Source organism: Siphateles boraxobius, unplaced genomic scaffold (genome assembly GCF_051911475.1).
Source record: "Siphateles boraxobius isolate OS27281-9 unplaced genomic scaffold, OSU_SipBor_1 19, whole genome shotgun sequence".
Lineage (NCBI taxonomy): Eukaryota > Metazoa > Chordata > Actinopteri > Cypriniformes > Leuciscidae > Siphateles > Siphateles boraxobius.
In genome coordinates, this window is record NW_027508799.1 from 16,265,814 (window position 1) to 16,293,036 (window position 27,223).

Genomic DNA, 27,223 nt, shown 5'->3' on the forward strand with positions numbered 1-27,223 from the left:
CTATCTATCTATCTATCTATCTATCTATCTATCTATCTATCTATCCGTCCGTTTATTGATATATCTGTGCTATAGACATAGCCCAATATTTTGGCAAGAAGCGTGTTTTCACATGGCTTTTGCACCCCTGTACGTCCCGCCCTCTCCCACTCCTTATCGCATGCAGAACTCAAGAACACTGCTGCACTGACGTTCTGTGTCCATGTCTAATAGGGAGCTGTTCACAAACTTTGGTAAGTCTAAGGACTTTTTTTTATCCGGATTTTCAATTATTATACATTTAAAACAATTTCTGCTATGTATCATTTCTCCTTTATGAGTGAGATTTATTTAAGAATTCCATGTAAACATTCTATCACTGTTTGTCCACTTCCTGACAAACGTTGTGTAACTTCTAGGTACAAAATATAGCCTACAATATTAATTTGTAAATTTTAGTTCCATTACTGAATTTAAGCGTCTATGATTCATAGTTCAAAGCAAAAAACACATAATTCCTTGCAAAAACTCACTTTTCTGCATGCTGATGGACTTTTCATAACTTGTAATAAACCGAATGCTCACAGAGAGATAAATATAGAAAAGGTCCATGGAGGAGACTAGAGATGGAGGCATTGCTGATGGGGAAGCAATGGACCCTGGGGCTCAGAAAGGGAGTGCTGAAAACAGACCCCAGGCCAGGGAGAAATGGTCCAACAAGACTGAGTTCCTGCTGTCCATGGCTGGAGAGATTATCGGCCTGGGGAACGTGGTGCGCTTCCCTTACCTGTGCTACAAAAATGGAGGCGGTAAGAGAAAGTTTGTGAGAGAAAGAAGGTTGGAAATTAGGACTGTTGAAGAAGTGTGTGTTAGAAATAAAGAAATAAAAAAGAGGCATTAAGCCTGCAGCATTTGGATCCTCTGCACCATGAGATGGATTTGACCTTAAATTCCAGCAGAAGCCCATGCTTTATAACATAATCAATAGATCTCTGTGTTCTTCAGCAATGCTCAGAACTAATTTTTGCTACACATCATGGACTGTTTCCCCGAGCACATGCTGATACAACCTTTTTTTGTGTGTGTGTTTTTATTGGTGCTTGCAAACAAAACATCACTATTACCATTGTATTTTATTAAAATCCCTAACTCTATAAACCAAAAAGTGCCATGAATATTATTATTATTATTATATTTTAATTTTCATACTTATATTTTAGCCACCTATTGCAGCTCTGCACACTATGGCTTCTCTCAACTAATTCATACAAATAAACAAATAAATAAATAAAATGTAACACACACACACACACACACAGGTTTGTTTTGCTATCCTTGTGAGGACGTTCCATTGGCATAATGGATTTTATACTGGACAAACTGTATATTCTATCCCCCTACACTGCCCCTATCCCTAAACCTACACGTCACAGGAGACATTCTGCATTTTTACATTTTCAAACAACATTACTTAGTATGATTTATAAGCTGTTTTCCTCATGGGGACCGCTGGCTGGTCCTCAGAACGTAGGTGAACGTAGGTGATCACACACACACACACACACACACACACACACACACACACACACACACACACACACACACACACACACACACACACACACACACACACACACACACACACACACACACACACACACATTAATATTGTCTTATTATTATTAATAAAAATAATAATTTTGTAAATAGGCACAAGTTATATTTGTAAAAAAACAATTCAGAATGAATGTTTTTTTTAAGATCTTGAGAAACAAATTATGTCAAAGTTATTGCGTTTTCTTCAAGGTCCTTATTCACATGTGATCTAGAGAAGCTACAGTGTGGTGAACATTATTTTTTTTATGTCATGTTATCGAGATGTTCTGTTACAACCCTTAAAGATAACGGCAACAAGACTTTTGAGCCTATAAGGTAAATAACTAACAAATGTTTGGTCTCTCCAGGTGTTTTCTTCATTCCTTATTTCATCTTTCTCTTCTTTTGTGGAATCCCAATATTCTTCCTTGAGACAGCGTTAGGTCAATACACCAGTGAAGGGGGCATCACTGCTTGGAGGAAAATCTGCCCAATGTTTGAAGGTGACTTATGATTTCATAAATTGACTGCGCTATTGAAACTTGCTCTAAAGTGCGTTTGTAATGTGTGCCTATAGGCGGGTCCACAACGCGACCTACTCTGCCTTTTACACACACACAGGGTGCAGCAGCACACATGCCAAATATAAAAAATAAAAGGATTACAATGTAAAAGATAATTATTCTGTATATAAAGATATGGTGGAATCCGCCTTGTCCCTTTAACCTCGCGTGTGAACAGATCCGTTTCCTCGCTAGAGAAGCATTCCATTTTACCGCTTGCAAATTCCGGCATGTAAACAGCGAATCTGCCAAGGCACAAGTGCAACTGGCTTTTAAAAGGGATGGGAGATGAGACTCTGATTGGTTTATTGCACGTTACACCCAAAACACACCCATTACTCATTAAGAGAATAGGGACAACCCTTTAAGACCATGCGCCCGTCATTTTTCCCGTCTTTAAACTAACAAAAGTATATTCGGACAGGCCATAAGTGCACTTGCGCCGTGCGCTTTAGACCATGCGCTTAGATCGTTGAAATAGGGCCTCATGTCTTTAATTGTTGTAATTTATGTGTGATTATTATTTTGCACATGTGGATTTTCTCACACAAACTTGTTTTTGTTCACAGGTGTAGGTGTTGCGTCCCAAGTTATAGTGATTTATCTAAATATATATTACATTGTGATCCTGGCCTGGGCTTTGTTTTATCTATTCAACTGTTTCTGGAGTACTCTACCTTGGACTTCCTGTGACAACTATTGGAACACAGGTGTGTTATGTGATGCATTTCTAAACTTTATTTATATGGGCTTAAGACATTGAATAACTGTCAAGTAGTCTCAGGCTTGCCCAATGGCACAAACATGGCAGCTCTTAATCCAGCAATATCAACAACTGCTTTTTGCTTAGTCAAGTATCACTGCTATTGATTGTCCTGCAGTTCGTTCCGCACTGTTTGTGCTGACATGAATGAGACTTCTCATTGTGCACTTTGTTGAGGAAAATTAGCACTCAGACTTATGGTTTTCTTTGAAAGAAATGTTTGAATTTTCAAAATAAATACAATATAAATAAATAAATAAAATATGATTGCAAGATAAAAAGTTGTGGTTAAGGAATGAAGATGCAATTATGTAAAATAAATGTGCAATTATGAGAAATTGTAAGATATAAAGTCACATTTCAAGAAAAAAAGTTGGAATTGTGAGATATAAAGTCACGTTGTAAGATATTAAGTTTCAATTACATGAAATAAAGTCACAATTATGAGAAATAATGTTGCAATTACGAGAAACAAAGTCATAGTTACAATGAATAAAATCACAACCATGAGGAAGTCAATTAATTTAGATAATGTTGTAATTGTGAGATAAAAAAAAATTGCAATTAGAGATGCACCGATTACAATTTTCTAGGCCGATTCCGATTTCCGATTTTTCATGAGTTTGGCCTGCCGATGCCGGCCAACATTCTAAACTAAAAAAGAAAAAGCGATATATTTACTTATTTAGGAAGCGTCTCGGTTACGTATGTAACCCTCGTTCCCTGAGTAGGGAACGGAGACGTTACGTCGGATGACGACGAATGGGGTTTCGCTTGGAAAGCCTATCAACTTCGAGTATTACAAAACGAGCCAATGGCAAAGAAATGCCATGGGTCTGCGGAATTTGCATAGCGTATCTCCGCCCTACCTCGTGGGTATAAAAGGAGGACGCCGGCAACATGCAGATATGTTTCTTCGCTGAGGAGCCAGGACTGAGCTTCAGGCGATCCCCGCGGTACAGTGGAAAGTGGCAGGAAGACGTAACGTCTCCGTGTGCTGGAGGAGTGCTGGAGGAACTCGGGGCTTTCGGGGAAGCTCACCTGAGAATATCGCACGTATCCAGTCCGTGGAGTGGAATGGCGAGCAAGCGAAGACACCTGAGCGGGTCCAGTGCTAGCTGGTTGAAGCGAGTACATGAGAGGACACAGGCTCCACTCGGAGATTGTAGAATCTGGCGAATGGATCTCTTGATGGAGGCCAGTGCAACCAGGAGCGCTGTCTTCATTGACAGGAACTTAACCTCCACTGATTGCAGAGGCTCAAATGGAGATCTCTGCAGGGCAGTTAACACCACTGAGAGGTCCCAAGAGGGAACGAGAGGAGGGCGAGGAGCATTCAGTCTCCTTGCCCTTTCAGGAACCTGACGATCAGGTCGTGCCTTCCCAAAGACTTACCTTCAACAAAGTCATGCTGTGCAGCAATGGCGGAAAGCATGACGCTGATCGAACATCTCCGGGGGTCTTCTTGGCGAGAAGAGCACCAGTTGATGAAGAGGTTCCACTTCAACGCATAGAGATGTCTCGTGGACGAGGCTCTAGCGGAAGTGATGGTAGCCACCACCGCTGGTGGTAGGGTACTCAAACCTGCCTCGTCCCATCCAGGAGCCACACGTGGAGGTTCCAAAGATCGGGACGAGGGTGCCATAGGGTGCCCCGTCTCTGAGAAAGGAGGTCCTTCCTCAGAGGGATCGGCCAGGGAGGTGCTGTCGCGAGGAGTACTAGTTCGGAGAACCAGATCCTGTTGGGCCAGTAAGGCGCAACCAGAATGACCTGCTCCCCGTCCTCCCTGACCTTGCGCAAGGTCTGCGCAAGAAGGCTCACTGGGGGAAACGCATACTTGCGACCCTGCGGCCAGCTGAGTGCCAGAGCACCCGTGCCGAGCGTGCCCTCAGACAGGGAATAAAACTGGGCACAATGGGTTGAGTCGTGAGAGGCAAACAGATCTATCTGTGCGTCCCCGAACTGGTCCCAAATCAGCTGAACCGACCGGGGATGGAGCCGCCATTCCCCCGGGAGGAGCTGAAACCGTGAGAGCTCGTCGGCTACACAGTTCAGAGCTCCGGGGATATAAATGGCACGAAGCGACCTCAGATGCTTCTGACTCCATAAGAGGAGGTGGCGGGCGAGTTGCGACATACGGCGGGAGCGCAGACCACCTTGGCGGTTGATGTACGCTACAGTCGCGGTATTGTCTGATTGGACTAGTACGTGTTGGCCCTTGAGCACGGCCCGGAAGTTGCGCAGAGCAAAACGTACAGCCAGCAACTCAAAGCAATTGATGTGCCATAGGCGCTGTGGTCCTACCCAGGAGCCCACGGCAGCACGTCCATTGCATATGGCGCCCCAGCCCGTGGAGGAGACATCTGTCGTTACAACAACATGCCGCGAAGCTCGTTCCAGAGGCACTCCGGCCCGTTGAAAACTGACGTTCGACCACGGGGTGAAGGTCTGACGGCAGGTCGGAGTAACTGGTACTCGGAAGGTGCCGTGTTGCCATGCCCACCTCGGGACTCGGTCGCGAAGTCTCATATGAAGCAATCCGAGCGGCGTTGCCGCGGCTGCAGATGCCATATGCCCCAGGAGCCTCTGAAAAAGTTTCAGTGGAACCGCACTCTTACCCTCGAACTGTCTCAGGCAAGTCAGCAGTGACTGCGCGCGCTCGCTCGTAAGCTGCGCGGACATGGCGACCGAGTCGATTTCCATACCGAAAAAAGAGATCCTCTGCACGGGGCAGAGTTTGCTCTTCTCCCAGTTGACCCGAAGGCCCAGACGGGCTAAGTGCCGGAGCACTAGATCCCTGTGTTCGCAATAGAACCCTCTGCGCCGAAACCCGCTTCACTGCTGCTCACGCGACGCTCCTGCTCTCGGTGTGAATGCACTCATTGATTAACATGCACACCGGAAAAAAAACCCCGCGCTGCTCACGCTTGCGGTGTGAAACGGTTGTAATTCAGGAGGTTTCCTACATGTGCGTTCCATGTGCACGTCAGCACGTGTGATGCTGATGTTGTTGCGCGATGTTAATCATGCGGCGCCCAAGTGCATTTGACCGGCAAAAAAATCGTAATAAATCAAACTGCCGGCCATGGCCGATCACGTGAAAATCGGCCAATTCCGATCACCAGCCGATCAATCGGTGCATCTCTAATTGCAATTACAAAAAAATAGTCTCAATGAGAAAGTCACAAGAAATAGCCACAATTTCGAGAAGCAGAGTTGCAAATTACAAGAAATAAAATCAAGTTTTACAATAAGTAATAAAGTTGCTGTTACGAGAATTACATTGCCTTTGAGATATAAAGTTGCAGTTACAATAAATCAAGTTACAATTACAAGGACTAAGGTTGCAATTATGAGAAAAAAGCATTTGTGAAATATGAAGTCATTGTTCTAGAGTTGCAGTTGTGATATGTGACGTCACATTACAAAAAAGTCACAATTTCGAGAAAACAAAGTCATAGTTACAATATATAAAATCACAATCATGCGAAATAGTCAATTACGTAAAATAAAGTTGTAATTGTGAGCTAAAAAGTTTCAATTACAAAAAATAGTCTCAATGAGAAATAGTCACAATTTGTAAGAAGTAAAGTTGAATAAGACATATATAACATATAGACAATAATATAAGACATATAGTTACAATTACAAGAAATAGTCGCAATTGCAAGTAAAATCGCAGTCACGAGAAATAAAGGGTTACACTTTATTTCGATAGTCACTTTAGACATTCTACTAACTATAAGTAACTTTTCAACTACATTTCAACTAACTGTCATTAGAGTATTAGTAGACTTTAGTAAACTGTCAGTAGACTGTTAGGTTATGGTTAGGTGTTAGGGTTCGGGTTAGGAGAAAAAGTTGACTTGTAGTTGCCAAGTTACTTATAGTCAGTAGAATATCTATTGGGAGACCAACAAAATAAAGTGTTAGCAGATATTAAGCAGACAGACTACTAATACTCTAATGACAGTTAGTTGACATGTAGCTGCAAAGTTACTTATAGTTAGTAGAATGGTAAAGTGGACTATCGAAATAAAGTGTTACCAAATAAAATTACAATTCTGAGACAAAGTCACAATTACATGAACTAAAGATGAAATTTTCACGAAATAGTCACAATTACGTAAAACTGATTTTCATCCCCAAATCAATTTTGAGTTCACTTTGATCTCCCATTTTATCAACAGAGTACTGTCAAAATATAAGTGCTACATACAGACCTGATGCTGACTGGTCTTTCCTGTACAATGAGACGTATAGATTTGGTGACAACTACAGCATGAGGTAACCTCACTTAACAACAGAGTAAAAACCAACACTATCTCACGACCTCACTGTACGAATTCATACGATTTGTCTATACTCCTACAGTGATGGGTAGGTTTAGGGGCGGGGTCAGGGGTAGGTCATTCGTACCATTTCATATGAATTAGGCAACTCGTAAAATACGTAGGAATTTCCGTGAGATAAAAACACGTGCATTGTCTGTTGTTCTCCCAGATGTTTACATGGGCATGGAAGATGTTCTTTGAGTTCAGGCTTTAGATGATTAAAAACACACTTTTAGGAAAAGTTCCCTAAACAAAGTCCCTTTTGTAATGCATTTAGAAACAATGATTTATTCTTTGTTTGGACTTACATAACAGGAAAATGAAACAGGAAGATTGTCAGCAGAGGTTCTTTTTTTATTTTAAATAGAAAGAGATTTTAGTGTAGATAACTTATAATAATTCAGAAACATATACAGTTGCTTTTGTTTGAAAAGAATGCAATTGAAAGGCTTTGGTGAAATCACTCTCTTTTTGTCTTTCTTTCATCAGTTTCCAAAATGAATCAGAATGGCCAGCTTTTACAGTGACCTCTTCCGAACAGGAGTACTGGTTGTAAGATACATAATTTCCTAGACATATCAAATACTGTACACATTTCTTTGGTTCTCAGCAACCTAAATCTATTTTCTGGATTTATGCATGTAAACATTTATTAATTAAATGAATATCATACATTTATAGTACATAATAATATACTATATATTTATTGTAATGATATAATATCTATATAAGGAAGGAACTGCATATTTTCCATTTTAACTATGTTAAACTTGCTTTAGTGTAAGTCAGCTACTTTAGATTATTTTTGGTAATGTCAGAAAATTCACAAAATGTAGTGCTAGTTTAAGTCCTGGACTATGAGTGAGATAACCCCTACCCTTATAAAGGGTGGGACAAAATGAAAAACATCCAACATCTGTGAGACAAAGACCTTTAAAGTTTCATCATGCAGACATGGGTTATTGAGAAATCTGGGCTAAAGAACTGAGCCAGAGAACTTGATGAAAACAACATGTTTATAGTTTGTGCAGTTTCCTAAACTAACCCCCACAAAACTAAATCACGGAAAAAATAAATCTGTGTCTAGCTTATAAATCTAAAACTTTGAGTTTTGACATGCATGAAAGTAAAATGAAAATGTGTTGTTCATAATATATGTGTGTTTGTTTATGGAAGTAAAATTGAAAAGCGCTGTTCATTGTGTGTGTGTGTGTGTGTGTGTTTGTGTGTGTGTGTGTGTGTGTGTGTTTGTGTGTGTGCATGGAAGTAAAATTAAAATGTGTTGTTCATTGTGTGTGTGTGTGTGTGTGTGTGTGTGTGTGTGTGTGTGTGCGTGTGTGTGTGTGTGTGTGTGTGTGTGTGTGTGTGTGCAGTACAATTAAAATGTGTTGTTCATTGTGTGTGTGTGTGTGTGTGTGTGTGTGTGTGTGTGCGCATGGAAGTAAAATTAAAATGCATTGTTCATTGTGTGTGTGTATGTAAAATTAAAATGTGTTGTTCATTATGCGTGTGTTTGTGTGTGTGTGTGTGTGTGTGTGTGTGTGTGTGTGTGTGTGTGTGTGTGTGTGTGTGTGTGTGTGTGTGTGTGTGTGTCTGTGTGTGTGTGTGTGAGTTTATGTGTTTGTCTGTGTCTGTACCCTCAGCCATCGTATGTTGCGGAAGACAAACAGCGGTGGTCTGGGGAGTGTAAATGCTGATCTTTCCATGTGTCTTCTGTTGGCTTGGGTTATCTGTTATTTCTGCATCTTTAAAGGAGTGAAGACCACAGGCAAGGTCAGATGATGCTCATGTGTGTACAACTGTTTGCTAATGAAATGATCAAGAGAAAACAATGTCATATTGTGTACTCATCCTAAACAAAAACTAGCTATGAAAACCCATAGACTTACATTGAAGGAGCTGAGACTTATCTAGGGACCAAAATCTATGGACTCTTTGAGCAACCATTCATAACACACTAGCAATCACCTTGTAACCAGTGAACACACTTACAAACAAATAGTACTGTAGCATGCTAACAGTCATTCAAAACATTTTAGCAACAGCATAGTAACCACTCAAACGACCCAACAATTTACTATCAAACTGAAAACAGCCCAGAACACCTCAACAACCACATAGAAATGCCATAGAAACCTCCTTTAGAACAACCTGCAGTATAGCAGCATGCTAATACAAAACACCTTTGCAAACAACTAGCAACCACCAAATATCTTAGCGAGCACATACTATAGCAATATTCTAGATAGCACTTGTACTGTATGTGACATTCCAAGATGTCTGTTAAAGAGTGCGCTTCATCTGGAAATCCTCTGTTGTGGACAAACATCTTATAAAAAAATAAATCAAAAGCTGCTTTACATAAATTTTAAAATCATAATTTTTTTCTAAATTACAAATAAGATCATTCTAACATCAAATAACATACTGAAAAACATCATACGGTTTTAGAGATGAGCAAATGCGATGAAAAAAATATTTTCCACATAAAACATGCCTCTGCAATGTTGGTCTGCTATCAAGAATGCTAAAACTACTTAGAAATTGCAAAGTAATGAAAACCACCCACAAATGCAGCATCAATCTGTTGCGGTGCGACATAACGCAACAACGGTCGTGCCAAGTGTAGACATGGTGTTAGCATCATAGCTGATCTTTTTATGTATGTAACACTGCAGAAAGATCACTAGAAGATCATAAAATGGGACTTGAGTATTATTTTAAAGTCTCTTAATTATTGTGATACGTGTGTCAATATTTTACAGGTTGTGTACTTCACTGCTACGTTCCCCTACTTAATGCTGTTCATCCTTTGCATCAGAGGAGTGACTCTACCAGGGGCTGCAACTGGGATTTCGTATTACATGTATCCTGACATCAGTAAACTCTCCAGTCCTGATGTAAGTGGAACACAATTCCTCCATCCCAATCCGCATACTATCCACCCTAAATAGTGTCCGAGATTAGAATTAGTATATCAAAAATCATGGTATGTTGAAATGAGTACCCCAAAGATACCCAGATGGTTTTCGAAGTGCAGATCCATGCACACTCTAGCTGGCAATTTCCACTAACTGCGGAACGGCTGCGGATCCGCTCCGGAATGGCGGCGGAGTAAATAGATTTCCATTCAAGTCAATGTGTGTATTTTCAATGACTGCGGAACGGTTGCGCTCCGACTCCGTCCCAGCTCCGGCGATCCGCAGCCCTCCGGAGCAGATACGCAGAGCTTCTATTTTTGCCAGATGCCGGAGAGCTCCGCAGCAATTCAGCACAGGGCAGATTGTTATATTGCACAATCATACGTGAATTCTTAAGATCTCGTGGGTCCTCGTGACTTCAGCTGTCAGTCATGGCCGCAACCATTCCGCAACAAATCCGGACCTGCTGGGTATTGAAGGACAGTGGAGCACGGAGCCGACATGTAGCCGACATGCAGTTGGTTGAAATCCGGGGTAATGCAGGACTGGGCAACTCTGGCCATCAAAATCAATGTTCTTGCAGGATGTACCTGATCAAACTTACCTGTCTGTAGCTTTCGAGGAATCCTGAAGAACTTGATTAGCTTGATCAGGTGTGTTTGATTGGGGTTGGAGCTAAAGTGATTTTGAGGGCCAGAGTTACCGTCTCAACTCCAAGACCATATTTTCATGGTCTTGGTCTTGTCATGGACTCGGAAGCAACACTGTGGATACATTTTGTAGTTTATGCAGACTTGCATATATAATCTGCTCTGTGCTATTGTGTCTCTGGATGGGACCACACTGTTTGTGTATTACAGAGGTTTGTGTATCATCAGTGTGAAATCAGGTCTCATTCCCTTCCGCATGAAACCATATTTACACTCTGAATTATTCAGACCCTCTTCTGGTCTCAGTCTTCAGCGAGTCTCAACTTCAGCACTGAGAGAAACATTTGGCCATTAACTGTTAAGTGCAACATTTTGCAAAATAAACAGGAACAATTCTCTGCATGTTAAGTAGTGTAAATGAAATGAGCAGTCTGTATAAGGATTTTAATTGTGACAAGTTGACCGACAGCCTGGATGGACGCTATGCGACAAAGTAGTTCCAATTTTATGACGTGTAGTATGTCCCAAAACTTGCCTACCCTTGCATTCTCTTCTGCTACACTCAATTAAAATGCTCATTCGAAAAATTTGGCTGTGGCGGCATTTATGAAAAATTATATCACGTTGGTTCTTGTACATTTCACTGCTCTTTAAAAGTAAAAGGTCCAGTAAGTGGCGCTAAATTGCTTTCAATTTAACATGTACTTTTGCTTAAAAAAAAAAAAAAAACATTTAAATGCAATTTATATATACACTTGCAGAGTTTAGCTCCAATCTGAATTAAACACACCTGAACCAGCTAATCAATGTCTTCAGGATTACGAGTAAGTTCCAGGCAGATATTTTTGGAGCTGGTTGGAGCTAAACTCTGCAGGAAAGTGTCCCTATAGGAGTGGAGTTTGCCCCATGATTGAGGGTATCGAGTAAGTAGGGAAAATTGGAAATAGCAAATGTGTGGTTCTGGATAGAATATGTCATGGGTACTCATTACTGTTCCTGGAGATCTCCCTTTGGTTAAATGTTTTTTTAATGGTCCACTTTAGACAATCCACTAACTAAGTCATCTACATGCCATCTAACTTGCACTATTAGTAGACTGTTAAGTTAGGTTAGGTGTTACGGTTCGGGTTGACGTTATTGAAAAGTTACATAATAGTCAGTAGAATGTTGGGGGAGTATCAAAATAAAGTCTTAGCAAATATTAAGTAGACAGTCTACTACTCTAATGAGTGTTAGGGGCTGTTTACACGAAAACGTTTCAACTAAAAACGGAAAACTTTTTATGCGTTTTGGCCATTCGTTTTGCACGACCACAACATTTTGGGTGCCTGAAAACACATTTTGAAAGTTTTGAAAATGGGTTTCAAAGTGCAAGTTTATGAAAATGGGTTTCAAACTGCAAGTTTTTGAAAATGGTCTCCGTGTAAACAACAAAAGCGTTAATCTCTGAAGATATTCATTGCCATCCAATAGCCTGGCAGCAGAATACAGCATTTTTTGTCGTTTTCGCGGATCTGTGTGAATGGGCATCGTTTTGATAATGGTGTCATCTGTACATGAAAAACATCCTCAGGTTACTACTGTAACCCTTGTTGCCTGAGAAAGGGAACGAGGACTGCGTCGAATGACACTTTGGGGGAAACGCCCCTCAGCATAGCCTCTGAAGTATGAATGAAACTAAGCCAATCTCTGATTGGTGTTGCGTCATGACGTAATGTGTGACGGCATACAAGTGTATAAAGGACACCGGCACACATGAGATGTCAGGTTCTGTGATGAAGCAAGCGCTCCCAGGCAGGGGAAGGCGTGGCGAATGGACGCAGCACTCGTTCCCTTTCTCAGGGAACAAGGGTTACAGTCGTAACCCGAGGACATTCCCATTCGAGGGAACTCGGACTGCGTCGAATGACACTTTGGGGGAATGAGTACCCACTATGCCACAACGCGCCCTGCCTGTCCTAGTGTGAAGCTGCTCACAGGCACAATTAGGGCGAGAGCACGAGAGTGCCAGGCGTAGACGGGATGTCCATATAAAACCTAATAAAGGTGTGGGGGGTTAGGGTTAGGGTGGCCCATCCTGCTGCATCGCAGAACTCTTGGATTGGGGCCCCCGAGAGGAGGGCTCTAGAGGACGCCATGCCTCTGGTCAAATGAGCCCCCACGGCCAAAGGTGAAGGCAGATTTCGCACCTGATAGGCCAAGGAAATAGCATGGACAATCCAGTTGCTGATGGTCTGTTTGGAGGCGGGAAGACCCTTCTTGGGGGACCCAAAACACACCAGCAACTGATCTGACTTCCGCCATGAAGAGGACCTCTGAATGTAAATTTTTAGAGCTCTGACAGGGCAGAGCAGAAAAAAGTCTCTCCTGATCCGCCGTCACGTGAGGTGGAGGATGAAAAGCCTGCAGAACCGTAGGCATTGCCGCATTAGATGGCACCTTAGGCAAATAGCCCGGCCTAGGGTGTAGGATGGCTTTAATGTCGCCTGGAGCAAACTCCAGACACCCGTTAGATATAGAGAGCGCCTGGAGATCTCCTACCCTCCTCAGAGAAGTATGGGCCAACAGAAAAAAACACCTTCAGGGAAAGTTTCTTGGCATCAGCCGACTCCAGTGGTTCGAAGGGGGCCTCGGCCAACCCTTCGAGAACCACTGCCAGGTCCCATGTGGGAACCCTGGTACGAGCCGCAGGTCTCATCCTCCAAGCCCCACGGAGGAAACGTACGACCAACTGCTGTCTCCCCAGAGGCCCATCACACAGAGGAGCATGGAAAGCCGCAATGGCAGCCACGTACACCTTAAGTGTGGACAGGGTAAGACCAGCTGAAAAGCGATCTTGGAGGAACTCCAGAACTGAAGCCACTGGGCAGTTAACTGGATCCACCTCACGCTCTCTACACCAATTGATAAAGACATTCCATTTTAAGCCGTACAATTTCCTCGTGGAGGGAGCTATAGAGCTGAGTATGGTCTCCACTACTCCAGCTGATAGGCCGGCCTCTAGGTACGGTGCCCCCTCAGGGGCCAGACCCACAGCTTCCATAGCTCGGGCCGAGGGTGAAATATTGAGCCCTCTGCCTGTCTCAGCAGGTCCGTCTTGAGGGGAATCTCCCACGGAGGGCCATCTAGGAGCGATACAATGTCTGAGAACCTTACTCGGGCCGGCCACAACGGGGCTACCAGCAGTAGGCTGATCCCGTCGCGACGGACCCTCTCTAGAACTCCCGGGAGCAGAGCGATCGGCCACGTCTGCACCATGGCATCCAACCTCAGCGGGGCTGGATGAGTGAGGGAAAACCACAGTGGACAGTGGGTCGTCTCTCGAGACGCGAATAGGTCCACTTCCACTGGGCCGAACCTCTGAGATATTGACTCCACCACCTCGGGGTGGAGTCTCCATTCCCCGGGCCTCAGCCCCTGTCTCGACAGGATGTCTGCTCTCTGATTTTGACTCCCTGGGATGTATGTTGCTCTTAGAGATAACAGTTTCCCCTGGGACCACAGGAGGATCTGATGCGCCAGTCTGCATAGAGGGTGAGACCTCAGCCCCCCCTGATGGTTTAAATAGGCTGCTACCGACATATTGTCTGACCTCACAAGGACATTATGACCTTTGAGGTCCGGCAGGAAGCTCCTCAGAGCTCGGAACACCACCAACATTTCCAGGCAGTTTATGTGCCAGGAGGAATGATGGTCCTGCCATAGGCCTATCGTTAAGCGGCCGTCCATGACCGCGCCCCAGCTCGTGAGGGAGGCGTCTGTCGAAACGGTTTTCCCGTGACATGACGCTCCCAGCACTGGACCTTGGGACAGCAACCAACCTTTTTTCCACATAGATAGGGAATGAAGGCATCTGCGTGTAACCCTGATCATGCGGAACGGGTTCCCCCTCGGGGAGAACCCCTTGGTTTTCAACCACCACTGGAGGGCCCTCATGTGCAGCAGGCCAAATGGAATAATGTTGGACGCTGCTGCCATGAGCCCCAACAGTCTTGTAAAATGTTTCACTGTAATGGCTTGGCCTAGCTTTATCCTGGACACTGTGGCCAGAATGGACTCGATTCGTGCAGGAGACAATCATGCCCGCATCGTGACCGAGTCCCACACCACTCCCAGAAACGTGATTCTCTGGGCTGGTGTCAACACGCTCTTTTTCGTGTTGAGTCTCAACCCCAGGCTTTGAATGTGGGCGAGGACGACATCTCGATGCCGAACCGCCAGCTCTTGTGACTGGGCCAGAATCAGCCAGTCGTCGATATAATTGAGTACCCTGATGCCCTGGAGCCTCAGGGGTGCTAGAGCTGCATCCATACATTTGGTAAATGTGCGTGGGGAGAGAGCTAGGCCGAACGGAAGAACCCGATATTGGTATTCTTCGCCGCCGAAAGCGAACCTCAGGGACTTCCTGTGAGATGGAAGGATGGATATGTGGAAGTATGCGTCCTTTAGATCTATCGTGACAAACCAATCCTCGGATTGAATTTGACTCACGATGATGGGAATAGTGAGCATCTTGAACCTGAATCTCCTCAGAGAACGATTAAAGTGTCTGAGATCTATTATTGGACGCAACCCCCCATCCTTTTTGGGAACTATAAAGTAGCGGCTGTAAAACCCGGACTCACTGTCCGGTGGAGGAATATGTTCTATAGCCTCCTTTACCAGCAGGGAGTTTACTTCCTGTTCCAATACCCGACCCTGTACTGGGTCGAAAGCCGCAGGGCGGGCTTCCGCGCGAGATGGGAGAACATCAGAACTGACAGAGGAATCCTGAGAATGTGCCTCAGCAGTCTCGAGATACCCTGTCAGATCCATTTACGAGCCCCATGAAGAGCGTTGCCACGCCGCCTCAGCAGACGCGGGTCCCGCACCACGGGGCTCGCGAGTCTGACCATCCTCATTAAAAATGGCCAGGCGGGAGCGAAGCACACGGATTGGAAGTCTTTCACAATCCTCGCAAGCAGCCCCCTTGAGAGCTGCCCGCGCGTGCTGCACTCCCAAACAATGTGTACACAAACGATGCGTGTCCCCACCCGTGATATAACGAGGGCATGGATGCACACACCGAGTAAAACTTGGGCTCGCCATAATATATATATATATATATATATATATATATATATATATAGTTGTAATGCTTTGTGACAGACAACACCAAATAAGACAGACAAGTCAAACAGAGAGCGCTTTGCTGAAGAACAGAAAGCAGACATCTCATGTGTGCCGGCGTCCTTTATAGCTTCCTCCTGTATGCCGTCACACATTAGGTCATGACGCAACACCAATCAGAGATTGACTTAGTTTCATTCATACTTCATAGGCGATACGCTGAGGGGCGTTCCCCCCAAAGTGTCATTCGACGCAGTCCAAGTTCCCTCGAAAGTGAACTCAAAGCAAAGACTTATCCGTTTTAAATCGAAATAAAGTGCTACCCTGGGTGTGTCTCAATCAGCTCCCCAGTTCAGTAGTCAGGGTACTGATCAGGGAGCCTGCCATTTTAAGGGCTGTCTCAATTTTAAAATCCTTCCAGTGCACTAAAACGTTCGCTCCCTAAAAAGTCCCACAGTGCACCTTGAAAACCAGGGAGCATCAATGCTCATTATGTTTCCTTAGAAGTTCTGAAATGCGAAACAAATCACGTGAAAAGTGTTTTTATGGACTATATTCTGATGTCAGGAAGTTTCTGAGTTCATTTATGAAAGGATGAGTTTGGAAGTAGGTCAGGGGTCCTTATAGAATGAAAATTAGGTAGACCTATCCAAATATTCAAAGAATAATTTTTTCAAGTTAACTTATATTGTCACTTACAACTAGGGGTTGCACGAGTCGATTCCATATCAAAACAATACTCAAGTTCATGCTACTCTAAATGAAAAGACATGAAATAGTTCTTATCAATAAATGTTTATTACAGTTTTTTACAGTCGCTAGGACACATTTCTCAATACTTAGGTCACTTTTTCAAAACTCTTCACACAGTGAGCACAACAGAAGTATATGTGGGCTAAACTGTGGATCATTTATCATTGCTTTGGCACAAAATGCATTCAATGACTACATCTTTCAAATTACATTAATTGTTTTCTCACTTCGACACAACAACCACCAAAACTCTGTGTACTTACAGGCCAATTTGCACATTCTTACATACTGTTTTCAAAACTGTTAAACTTATGTTCAAAACAATAACATAATACAAAACTAAATATAACAGCAATTTGCTACATTTCTACAGTAATATTGTAATGAAATATATTTTGAATCTAAAAATGAAATGCTATAAAAACAATTGGACAATCGGACCAACCACAGCTGATTCCTATTGTATCTGTATCGGTGAATGGTGAATACAAATTCTTGTATTTGGTAATTAGTCTGTGCAAAAAAAAGAAAAAAAAGACATAAAATATATTGAAGCATAATGCATCATGTCTGATTCATTCCAGTAAAATATATTGCAGTGAATTCTAAACAGTAGAGAGGTGTGCTTGTTTTACAGAAGAAAACATTGTATAATGCTACCTGTTGTTAGTGTTTTTTAGGTCATTGTTTTGTGGATGACAAAGTGTGTTTGTTGTATGTCAACCTTTGCTAGTGTGATGGAAGAATATGTTGATTTGAGACATGTATGAAGTGATATGGTAGTTTTAGTGCATTTTGAAAGTAAAATGAACTGCTGTGCCGAGCTGAAAGTTGGTTTGGATAACTGTGTGAAGAGTTTTGAAAAAGTGACCTAAGTATTGAGAAATGCGTCCTAGCGACTGTAAAAAACTGTAATTCATAGCCTAATGCAACAATTACATAAGTAAACTCTCAACACACTATAATTATGACATTACATATTTTAATTTTCATGTAACAGAGTAAAGCCAAATAAATAACCATTCTTGCCTTTCATTTCAGACGCAATGTCCGCTTTTAGAGAGTCGAATTTGTGGCCAATTATTTTCCAGAGTGTAGCATTCGATGGAACGGTGTAACTGGGTTCAAAGAAGTTGATAATTCCCCTCAAGCCCTCTCCTGAAACTGCAGAGAGTGGTCTTATATCCTTTACCATAAAATCCCGTCTTCTTCTCTCTGTAATCGGGGGTTTACAAAATTTACAAAATTTAATTGACAAAAAGGAAAGTTCACATCACTTTCACATCAAAGATCATAATGGGCTTTTTTTATTAGCAACAATAACAACAATAATAATAATAATATTGACATTGACAAACCAAGAATAAACAGACAGAAGTGACAGAACCCTGACACATAAAATACCAACAAAAAAGCATAAGTTCAATTTTTATAGTTGGATTTGTCATAAGCTGTCATGTGCCTTTCATGGAACAGTACACTGTTATGTTGACTTGTAAGTATATATTCTGTTTCATTGATGTAGCATGTGTAGAAAGGTCCAAATGTGTAAATCTGGCTCATGAGGGTGGTTTGGTTGGATCGGAATCCATGGAATTGATTCCATGAAAATTACTTATTAATGTTCTTAAGAAATTGTTGGCTGTGATGATTTTGTAATGGTTTCAGGCAGGGTGGTTTGTTTCTGTGATCCTCAGGCATAGCTGCTATCACTGGGTCTGTAGAAGGGAAAACAGATGCGCATGGAGACCAAAATATGCATATCTCTTGTTTTTGGAAAGTATCTACAGTAGGAATTCTTTTCACAATGCAAGTGACAACATTCTCATTATAAATAGTTATAATCTTAGAGATGGATTTTCTTTGCTTTTACCGCAAACAAAATAACGTTTGATGAGAAAATGAAGCGATGGAATGCATGGGAGGTGTGCTTTTGTTTTTGGAGGGGAGCCATGGTTGTCCTGTGGGGTTTGTTCTGGATATGCATTACAGTAGGGAGGTTTGAATTTTGTTGTATTCAACAAGGCATCTGGAAAAGTAACATTGGGAGGAAGCAGATAACAGATCTTCAATTCTGGGTTATGTAATGGTCAAATTGTTGTTATAGGGTGTCCTCCGTTCAGTGTCCCTCCTGCCACTCACAACAGTTGTGCCTGGTGGACTTCGTAAATGAAGAAGCAGAGTTCATACTCGTTTTTGAGTCTAATATGAATATATGTTTATGCTATTTGATGTTTTAGCACACACACACACACATTGCATTTTCATGTTTTATGGGGACTTTCAATAGACATAACGATTTTTATGATGTACAAACTTTCTGCATTTTTACATTTTCAAAAAACATCACTTAGTATGATTTATAAGCTGTTTTTCTCATGGAGACCAAAAAAATGTCCCCATACGGACAAGGATTTCGGATATTGCCATTTTGGTGGGGACTTTCTATCTTAAATACTCAAAGCAAGATCATTAACAGAACAGGTGAGACAGTAAACAGAAACCATGACAACTAATAATTAACTAGAACAGAGACAAAGAAAACCATGACTAGAAATTAAACAGAATAGCACAATTGTCAGGTTGTGTGCAGGTTGCCGAAGACGAGGACACGAGAATAGCAGTATAGTTGATTTATTTACAAACTTAACTTTCTGCAACATACAGGAACAAAAAGAACAAAACTCCAGGACTTCAGAAAACACAACCATACAAGGACGACGACCAACAAACACTGAGGGAAAACACAAGGCATAAATGAACAGGGACTAATATGATAATTAACAGAACACAGGTGACGGGAATAACCAATCAGACAGACCGGGAAAACTAACAGGACTGAACCAAAATCACAAACACAGGGGAAACCAAGATCACAAATCAAAACTCAAACATACTAAAACGTGACAGTAATGAAAGAATGATTGTGACAATGGTAAGAATAAGAACACTTAATTTTACAGTGTCTTTGTTACAGGTTACATGATATCCAAATTATGCATAATTACATGCAACTAACCATAATCCTAACCCTACAGTAAGTATGCTATTAATTGATATTACTCAGCACTTAAATGTATAATTACACTGTAACAAGGACACCTTAAAATACAGTTTAACCAAGAATATTTTGTAGAAGATATTTTTTCCACAAATTATTATAATTAACAACACCTAAAAAATATGTATGTTCTAATTTGTCTTTTGTTTGACCCAGTGCACACATTTAGCAATTTTACTCACTGAAAATGTTCAGCGGTTTTTAGAACGGAGTGCCACTTCTAAGCATTGTTTTGGAAGAAGATCAGGATACACCAGAATCACAGCCAGATTTCAGAGTTTACCTTTCGAAATCACAATCTGACCCCTGTTTCGGACCTCAATGAGACACAATAAGCTTAAAGGAGGCAATAAAGATGATGTCTTCCTATGAAACTTCATGGTGTTGCTGTAAAACATTATAATGTTGTGAAAATGAATTATTAGTGGGAAAAAATAGAATTTTTAGCAATATTTGTTTTATTTTTGTTCTTTTGATTTATTTTCTTTCTTTTTTCCCCCTTGACTCATCAGAGACAATTTGCTCACACAGGAAGTGTGTATACATTTATAGGCAGATAGGATATCATGTATATACAATGTTGGAAAAGTTAATAAACACTTGCATTACAAAACTGAATTGAAGGATGTCAAACCTGTAACCCTACAGTAACCAGATGTGCAGCAGACTAGAGGCCCAATATAGAAGTGCCTTGCTCAAACTGGTGCAAACAAAACAGTCTAGGGTAAATATCTGAAATGAACCTTATAACCAAATGCCTGGGGCAAATTTAACTCCAAAATATAAATAAAAAATAAATAAATAATATTTTACATACATACATGTAAGCCTATTTATCAAGTACACCCCCACATTCTCATTCTTATAATAAAACAGGAACAAAAAAAATCTCATTCCAATTATATACAAATTAGAAAGAAAAAAAACGAATATCCTGATCCCAAACATACCCTATCAATACTATCGCAATGGTATATTGTGTGTGTGTGTGTGTGTGTGTTGGTGTTAGCATGCACTAACATTAAAATGCTAGCTACTACTGTAGCTACTGCTAGTTATAAGTAATAATAAGTGTAATAAGTACTCGTTTAAAGTGTACTACTTTTTCAGGGGAAACGACTGGGAGAAAAAAAATTGATCTCTGTGTAAATCATGTACATATAAAGCAATTTGTTCAGTGTTAAAACTGCAAGATTTTCTCTTACATACATTCTTCATCTCTTTTTTTCTGCAGGTATGGTGTGATGCAGGCACTCAGGTGTTTTTCTCATATGCTGTGTGTCAAGGAGTCCTCACAGCACTGGGCAGTTATAACAAATACAACAATGACTGCTACAAGTCAGTAACCTCCTGCTTTAATGTTCAGCACCGCACCCATTTCACTCCCTGATTCATATAACATTCATAATTTATCAATGTATCTGTATTCTATGTTCCACAGGGACTGTATAGCACTCTGTTTTCTGAATAGCGGCACTAGCATCTTTGCTGGGTTTGTGGTCTTTTCTATTCTGGGGTTCATGGCCCATCAGCTAGGTCTACCCATGGAAGACGTAGTATCATCAGGTATACACTGCATTACCCCAGTAAAAAAAAAAAAAAAAAACTACACCGAAATCTACTTGAAATACATTTATTCCATATTAAGTATACTTCATTAACATGTTTATTGACATTTAAGACTTATATATGTATACGTGTATATGTGTGCGTGTGTGTGTGTGTGTGTGTGTGTGTGTGTGTGTGTGTGTGTGTGTGTGTGTGTGTGTGTGTGTGTGTGTGTGTGTGTGTGTGTATGTGTATGTGTATGTGTGTGTGTGTGTGTGTGTGTGTGTGTGTGTGTGTGTGTGTGTGTGTGTGTGTGAAAGGAATTATTGAATCTAATGAAAAAAAAAGACCTGAACAAATCCTAGATCGGAACCTCTCTGAACACTTTTGGGATGAATTGGAAATCCAATTGCGAGCCAGACCCTGTAGTGTATTATAGTCTCTTGCTATGTTGGTGATGACCACAAGAGAGCATCTCAGACCAACACTTGTGGCTTGCATAGTCTGAATGTTATTTTGGACACAAAATATTGATGTAATGTATACATAAAATTAGATATAAAAAATCTGATAAAAAAATAAATAAATTAGAAATGTATATATATAAAAAAATGTATTTGTATAATTAAAACACATTAATAGTCAGAGTTATCAAACATTAATTAAAAAAGAATATGTTTTATTATGATCATTTTCTTGCAGATGCTGGATTAACTTTCATAGCATATCCTCGAGCCCTCTCTCTGTTACCCGGACCTCAGTTCTGGTCTGTTCTTTTCTTTTTTATGGTACTCCTGCTGGGCCTTGACAGCCAGGTACAGTTATTCAGCATGCACATATAGTATATATTTTTTAGACTTTAGGATTGACCACAAGTGTAAAGTGTTATATGTACGTCTTTTAAAGTTTGTCTGTGTGGAGAGTTTAGCTACAGCTCTCATAGACCTGTTTCCTGGAGTTCTAAGGAAGCGGCGAGAGCTTTTGGTGTTGGGAATCGCCGTCATCTGCTTCTTACTAGGACTGCCATTCATCACAAAGGTATAAAGAAGATATATATATATATATATATATATATATATATAGATAGATAGATAGATAGATAGATAGATAGATAGATAGATAGATAGATAGATAGATAGATAGATAGATAGATAGATAGATAGATAGAAATTATCTAACTTTTATTTTGTGCCATATTGTAGGGCGGAATCCATTTGTTCACTGTGATGGACACCTATGGCCCGAGTGGAATTAACTTGCTCTTTATCGCCTGCTTTGAAACGATTGTTGTCGCATGGGTCTATGGTAGGAGACATGAACACTTTCCTGTGAAATACCTAGTATTTGACATAGGGTACAATACTCTGTAAAGTATTCAAATCTTTTTTAATTATTATTTTTATTGAACATTCTTATTGAACTACATCCTTTACAGTGTATATCAAAAATACCTTTTCTAAACTTGCAGCAAATACATAATTATATTGTACTATATAATTATTACAATGCAATTACATTGTATTATGACTATTCATAACGTGTTACAATTGTTAGTGTGTATTGAACATTTACATATTCTTAAACAATTTTACCGAGTAGTTTAAGTTGAGTGAGTATATCTTTTAACCCATACAAACATATTGGGGTTCCTTGTTTAATAGGCACTTTCCATAGACATAATGATTTTTATCCTGTTCAAACTGTATATTCTATCCGCTTACCCTAACCCTAGTCCTACCCTTTAACCTACCCATCACAGAAAACATTCAACATTTTTACATTTTCAAAAAACATCACTTAGTGTGATTTAAAATCTGTTTTCTTCATGGGGACCGAAAATATCCGAAATGTTCATTTTGTCCCCTTAACTTGGGTTTAAAAGGACAACACACACACACACACACACCCACACACACACACTCACAACTAAAACTAACTGCAATAAGAAATACATTTTCAAAAATGGGTGTAAGATAAACAAGAAAAAAAATGTCACACGAATGACTGGTTTGCAGGTGCAAACCGTTTCTACGACAACATTGAAGATATGATAGGATACGCACCATTCCCCGTGCTGAAGTACTGCTGGCTCTTCATTACCCCTCTCATCTGTGCCGTGAGTTCACAATTTGTCTCTAGCACAGTCTCGCTCTTCTGTAACTGTTTTTGTTCATTGTCCAGAAATCTGCATAGTTTCCTCATTATTTTACCATTGATTATTTCACGTTTCATTGGCGTTTCATTGATATTTCACCCTTCATTGACTATTTCAGGTTCCATTGTTTGAAGTTTTTTTGGTCTTCTGTCTCTTTTATTTTTATTTATCTTTTTTTACACACCTTTAAAACAACTAATGGCAATCTATAACTACATGCATTTAGATTGACTCATTTAGCAGACACTTTAATCCAAAACTATTTTCAAATGAAAAGTAAAATGATTCAGTGGTCATTTTGAGGCTGGTTCTGCAGAGCTCAGGCTTTTCAAAATCCTCAAGGTACTTTAACTATATAGTATCTTCAGAAAGTTATATGTCCTATGCTCATTCGCATACAACATAGTTAATTAACCGTTGTGAATTAAGTTCTTTTTCGAACCCAGAATTCATTTTAAAAGCACAGGAATGTGTTTCTTTTTTTGCCCTCAGTCTACTCTGCTGTATAGCCTGCTGGGCAGTAAATCTGTGCCTTCACTTGATCAATCTGTGCCACACTGGAGTTACAAGTTTGCACCTCTACTCACAGTCATTCCCATGGTCTGCATCCCAGTCTTCCTGTTCATCTCTTTAAGAAGGGTAAGAGAGAGCCACCAATCAATTCAACCCATCCAATCATCATCCAGTCATGCATGCATTTATTAAATCATTTTTTTCCATGTATCTCATTCAATTCCATCTGTCGCAGCATTTGTTCTCCATTCTTAAGTACTGATATTGATTCATTCTCACTCCCAGCTCGTCACATATGAATGCTTGGTTAGGGCCCCTTGGTGTCACTTTTTAATGCATAGGGTACCGCTTTAGCGTCAATTTTCACTAAAATAGTCCAGCTTAAGTAAGCTTAGTGATGGTTCCATCAGGATGGGCATCCTGAGATAAAACAGAAAAGTAAATGGAATAGAATTAGCGTAGCTGCTGTTCATAACATTAAGCAAAGATAATCATGTGCATTTGATCTGCGATATCTGAAAGGTTATGAGATGGATATTTAATCTAGATTGAAACTGGGAGAGTAAGTCTGAGCCCAAAACATTATCAGTAAGGCTATTCCAGAGTTTAGGAGCCAAATGTGAAAACGCTCTCCCTCCTTTAGTGGACTTAGATATCCTATGTACAACCAAAAGACCCGAGTTTTGTGACCTAAAAGAGTGTGATGGAATGTAGGGTGATAGAAGATGTCCAGAAGATAGAAGAGGCTAAACCATTTAGGGCCTGCTATTAGTCAATAGCAATACTTTGTAACTGATACGGAACTTAATAGGTAACCAGTGTAGAGATGATAAAATTGGTGTTATATGATCATATTTTCTTGACCTATAAAAACTCTAGCAACTGCATTTTGGACTAATTGTAGCTTGTTTATTGAGGGTGCAGGACAACCAGCTAGTAATGCATTACAGTAATCTAGTCTAGAGGTCATGAATGCATGAACTAACTTTTCTGCATCAGAAACAGATAGCATGTTCCGGAGCTTAGCGATGTTTCTGAGTGGAAGAAGACTGTTTTTGTAATATATATAAAAAAACAAGTTGCTGTCTAATATAACACCCAGGCCTTTAACTGTAGAGGATTAATTTACAGGACACCCTTCTAAATGCAAATTGTATTCTAAGAGACTAGTCCAACAAGTAATACCTCCGTCTTATCTGAATAGAAGAACATGAAAGGTCATCCAATATTTTATGTATTTTATATATTTTACACACTCTGTCAACATATTTTCGGCATATGAGTATTATCGCATAACAGTAGAAACTAATTCCATGTTTTCTTATAATATTACAAAGTGGCAGCATATTGAAAATAGCAGAGGGCCTAACACAGATCCTTGCGGCACTCCATAATTTACTGACGTTAACTTAGGTTTTTCCCTTTTAAAAAGACAAAATAGTAACAGTCTGATAGGTACAATCTAAACCACTTTAATGCCTGTCCCTGAATACCAGTGTAATGTTTTAGTCGATCTAAGAGTATTTTATGATCTATAGTATCGAACATTGCACTAACATCAAGTAAAACTAGTATTGAGATACAGCCTTGGTCAAAAGCTAAAAGTAAGTCATTTGTAATTTTAACGAGCGCAGTTATCATACTGCGTATCATACGAGTACTTCATAAAGCCCAGAAAAATAATTGTAGTTCTTGGAAAGTGGATTCTGTAAAGTAAAATATCTCCCTTTGGAGTGGACTTTGAGCTTTAAAGACCTTGCAGATATTTTGTATGCTCAAACAGCAACATTACACACTAGCTAAAGTTTAAAAAATGAAAAAGCATAATAGTGCCCCTTTAAGGAAATTAATGTTCAATCTCCTTTCCATCTCCTCAGGGTCGTGACATCATCACCCCCTCTAGTGACCTGAAGCAGCTCCGACCAAACAGTCCACGCCTCACACTGTTTAATCGTGTAATCATCAAAGCACAGAGATCTCGAAACATTCAGGAAGATGGAGCAGAGAAAGCAAACACAGAACATACCAGTGGAGTTTGAGAAGGCAGAAGGATGATTTTGAGTACAGATAGGACTTTATGTATTATAAAAAGCCATAACATATTACTCATATTAAATAATATTTTTGACTTTAATAAATTAGGTTGATATCAGGTCAAATGGGCCATCAGGTAAAATGGGCCATTTAAGGTTTGGGGGTCCCAGCTCCTCTGGAATTTAGAGCCAATGACTGCAAATGATTTCAAACTGTTGTCATAACTGTGCTTGACAAGTAACAGGTGATTTGATTAGTTTATGGTTGATGTGGTGGGCGGGGGAATCATTCAAATCAAGGCTACACCAGAAAGCTGCATGGTAAGTAGCCTGGCATACCAAATCTAACTTAATGTTATAAGGATGATAAATCTATAATAAAAAAAACATGCACATAAAAAAATATGCATAATATCCGTCTTGATGGCATCAATCAGAAATAATGTTGTTAGTTTGGTATATGAACATATTTTTTGAAAAAGTGATGTTTTTCTTGGTGACCCAATTTACCTTACCCCACTAAGGTAAAATGGACCACATGGTTTCAGCTAAAATGGGCCATCATCTGTGTGTGTGTGTGTGTGTGTGTGTGTGTGTGTGTGTGTGTGTGTGTGTGTGTGTGTGTGTGTGTGTGTGTGTGTGTGTGTCTGTGTGTGTGTGTGTGTCTGCCTGTGTTTATATTACATTGCGGGGACCAAATGTCCCCACAAGGATAGTAAAACCTGAGATCACCTACATTGTGTGGACCAGCCAGCAGTCCCCACGAGGGAAAAGGTTTAATAAATATACTAAACTTTGAATTTTGAAAATGTAAAAATGCATAAAGTTTTCTGTGATGGGCAGGTTTAGGGGTAGGATTAGTGTAAGGGGACAGAATATACAGTTTGTACAGTGTAAAAACCATTATGCCTATGGAGAGTCCCCACAAAGATAGCAAACCAGACATGTGTGCCCTCACACACACACACACACACACACACACACACACACACACACACACACACACACACACACAAACACACCACTAACATCAGTCAATGCTGTTCCAAAATTGACTTTTTTAATTGCACATTTGAATACGTGGGTTTGCACCCAAAATGTTTTTTTTAATGGCGCATATGAATATGTTTGTTTAACTGCAGTTTAAATGTCATGTGGCTGTATAAGCAATTGTGTTTTAAAATTAAAATTGAGGATAAATTAGCCTACTATTTCCCTTTGCAGTTTGACTGGCCCATTTTACCT

General features: G+C 40.5%; 1 protein-coding gene across 3 annotated transcripts; it reads left to right on the top strand.

Moving 5' to 3' along the window:
• The first annotated feature begins 126 nt into the window (after window positions 1-126).
• LOC143741660 (sodium- and chloride-dependent GABA transporter 2-like) lies at window positions 127-26,381 on the top strand. 3 transcript variants are annotated; one of them, XM_077233953.1, is made up of 16 exons: window positions 127-233; window positions 567-788; window positions 1,944-2,078; window positions 2,708-2,848; window positions 7,092-7,188; window positions 7,725-7,787; window positions 8,879-9,008; window positions 10,001-10,135; window positions 20,964-21,067; window positions 21,171-21,295; window positions 21,980-22,092; window positions 22,184-22,315; window positions 22,480-22,582; window positions 23,293-23,393; window positions 23,925-24,071; window positions 25,823-26,381. In XM_077233953.1, exons 2-16 carry the CDS (start codon window positions 590-592, stop codon window positions 25,982-25,984), a joined length of 1,887 nt encoding a protein of 628 aa, XP_077090068.1. In that variant the 5' UTR covers window positions 127-233; window positions 567-589; the 3' UTR covers window positions 25,985-26,381. The 3 variants fall into 3 exon arrangements, with proteins under 3 accessions (XP_077090068.1, XP_077090069.1, XP_077090070.1); XM_077233954.1 differs by lacking the exon at window positions 127-233 and having other exon boundaries at window positions 506-788; XM_077233955.1 differs by lacking the exons at window positions 127-233; window positions 567-788 and adding an exon at window positions 1,823-1,911 and having other exon boundaries at window positions 2,013-2,078.
• Window positions 26,382-27,223: the final 842 nt, after the last annotated feature.

Bases quoted from the DNA above. Each gene is read 5' to 3' on its own strand.
- LOC143741660 (XM_077233953.1), top strand. From the start codon at position 590: ATGGAGGAGACTAGAGATGGAGGCATTGCTGATGGGGAAGCAATGGAC. The intron at 21,296-21,979 runs GTATACACTGCA...ATTTTCTTGCAG, and splicing joins GGAAGACGTAGTATCATCAG to ATGCTGGATTAACTTTCATA. The intron at 22,316-22,479 runs GTATAAAGAAGA...GCCATATTGTAG, and splicing joins GACTGCCATTCATCACAAAG to GGCGGAATCCATTTGTTCAC.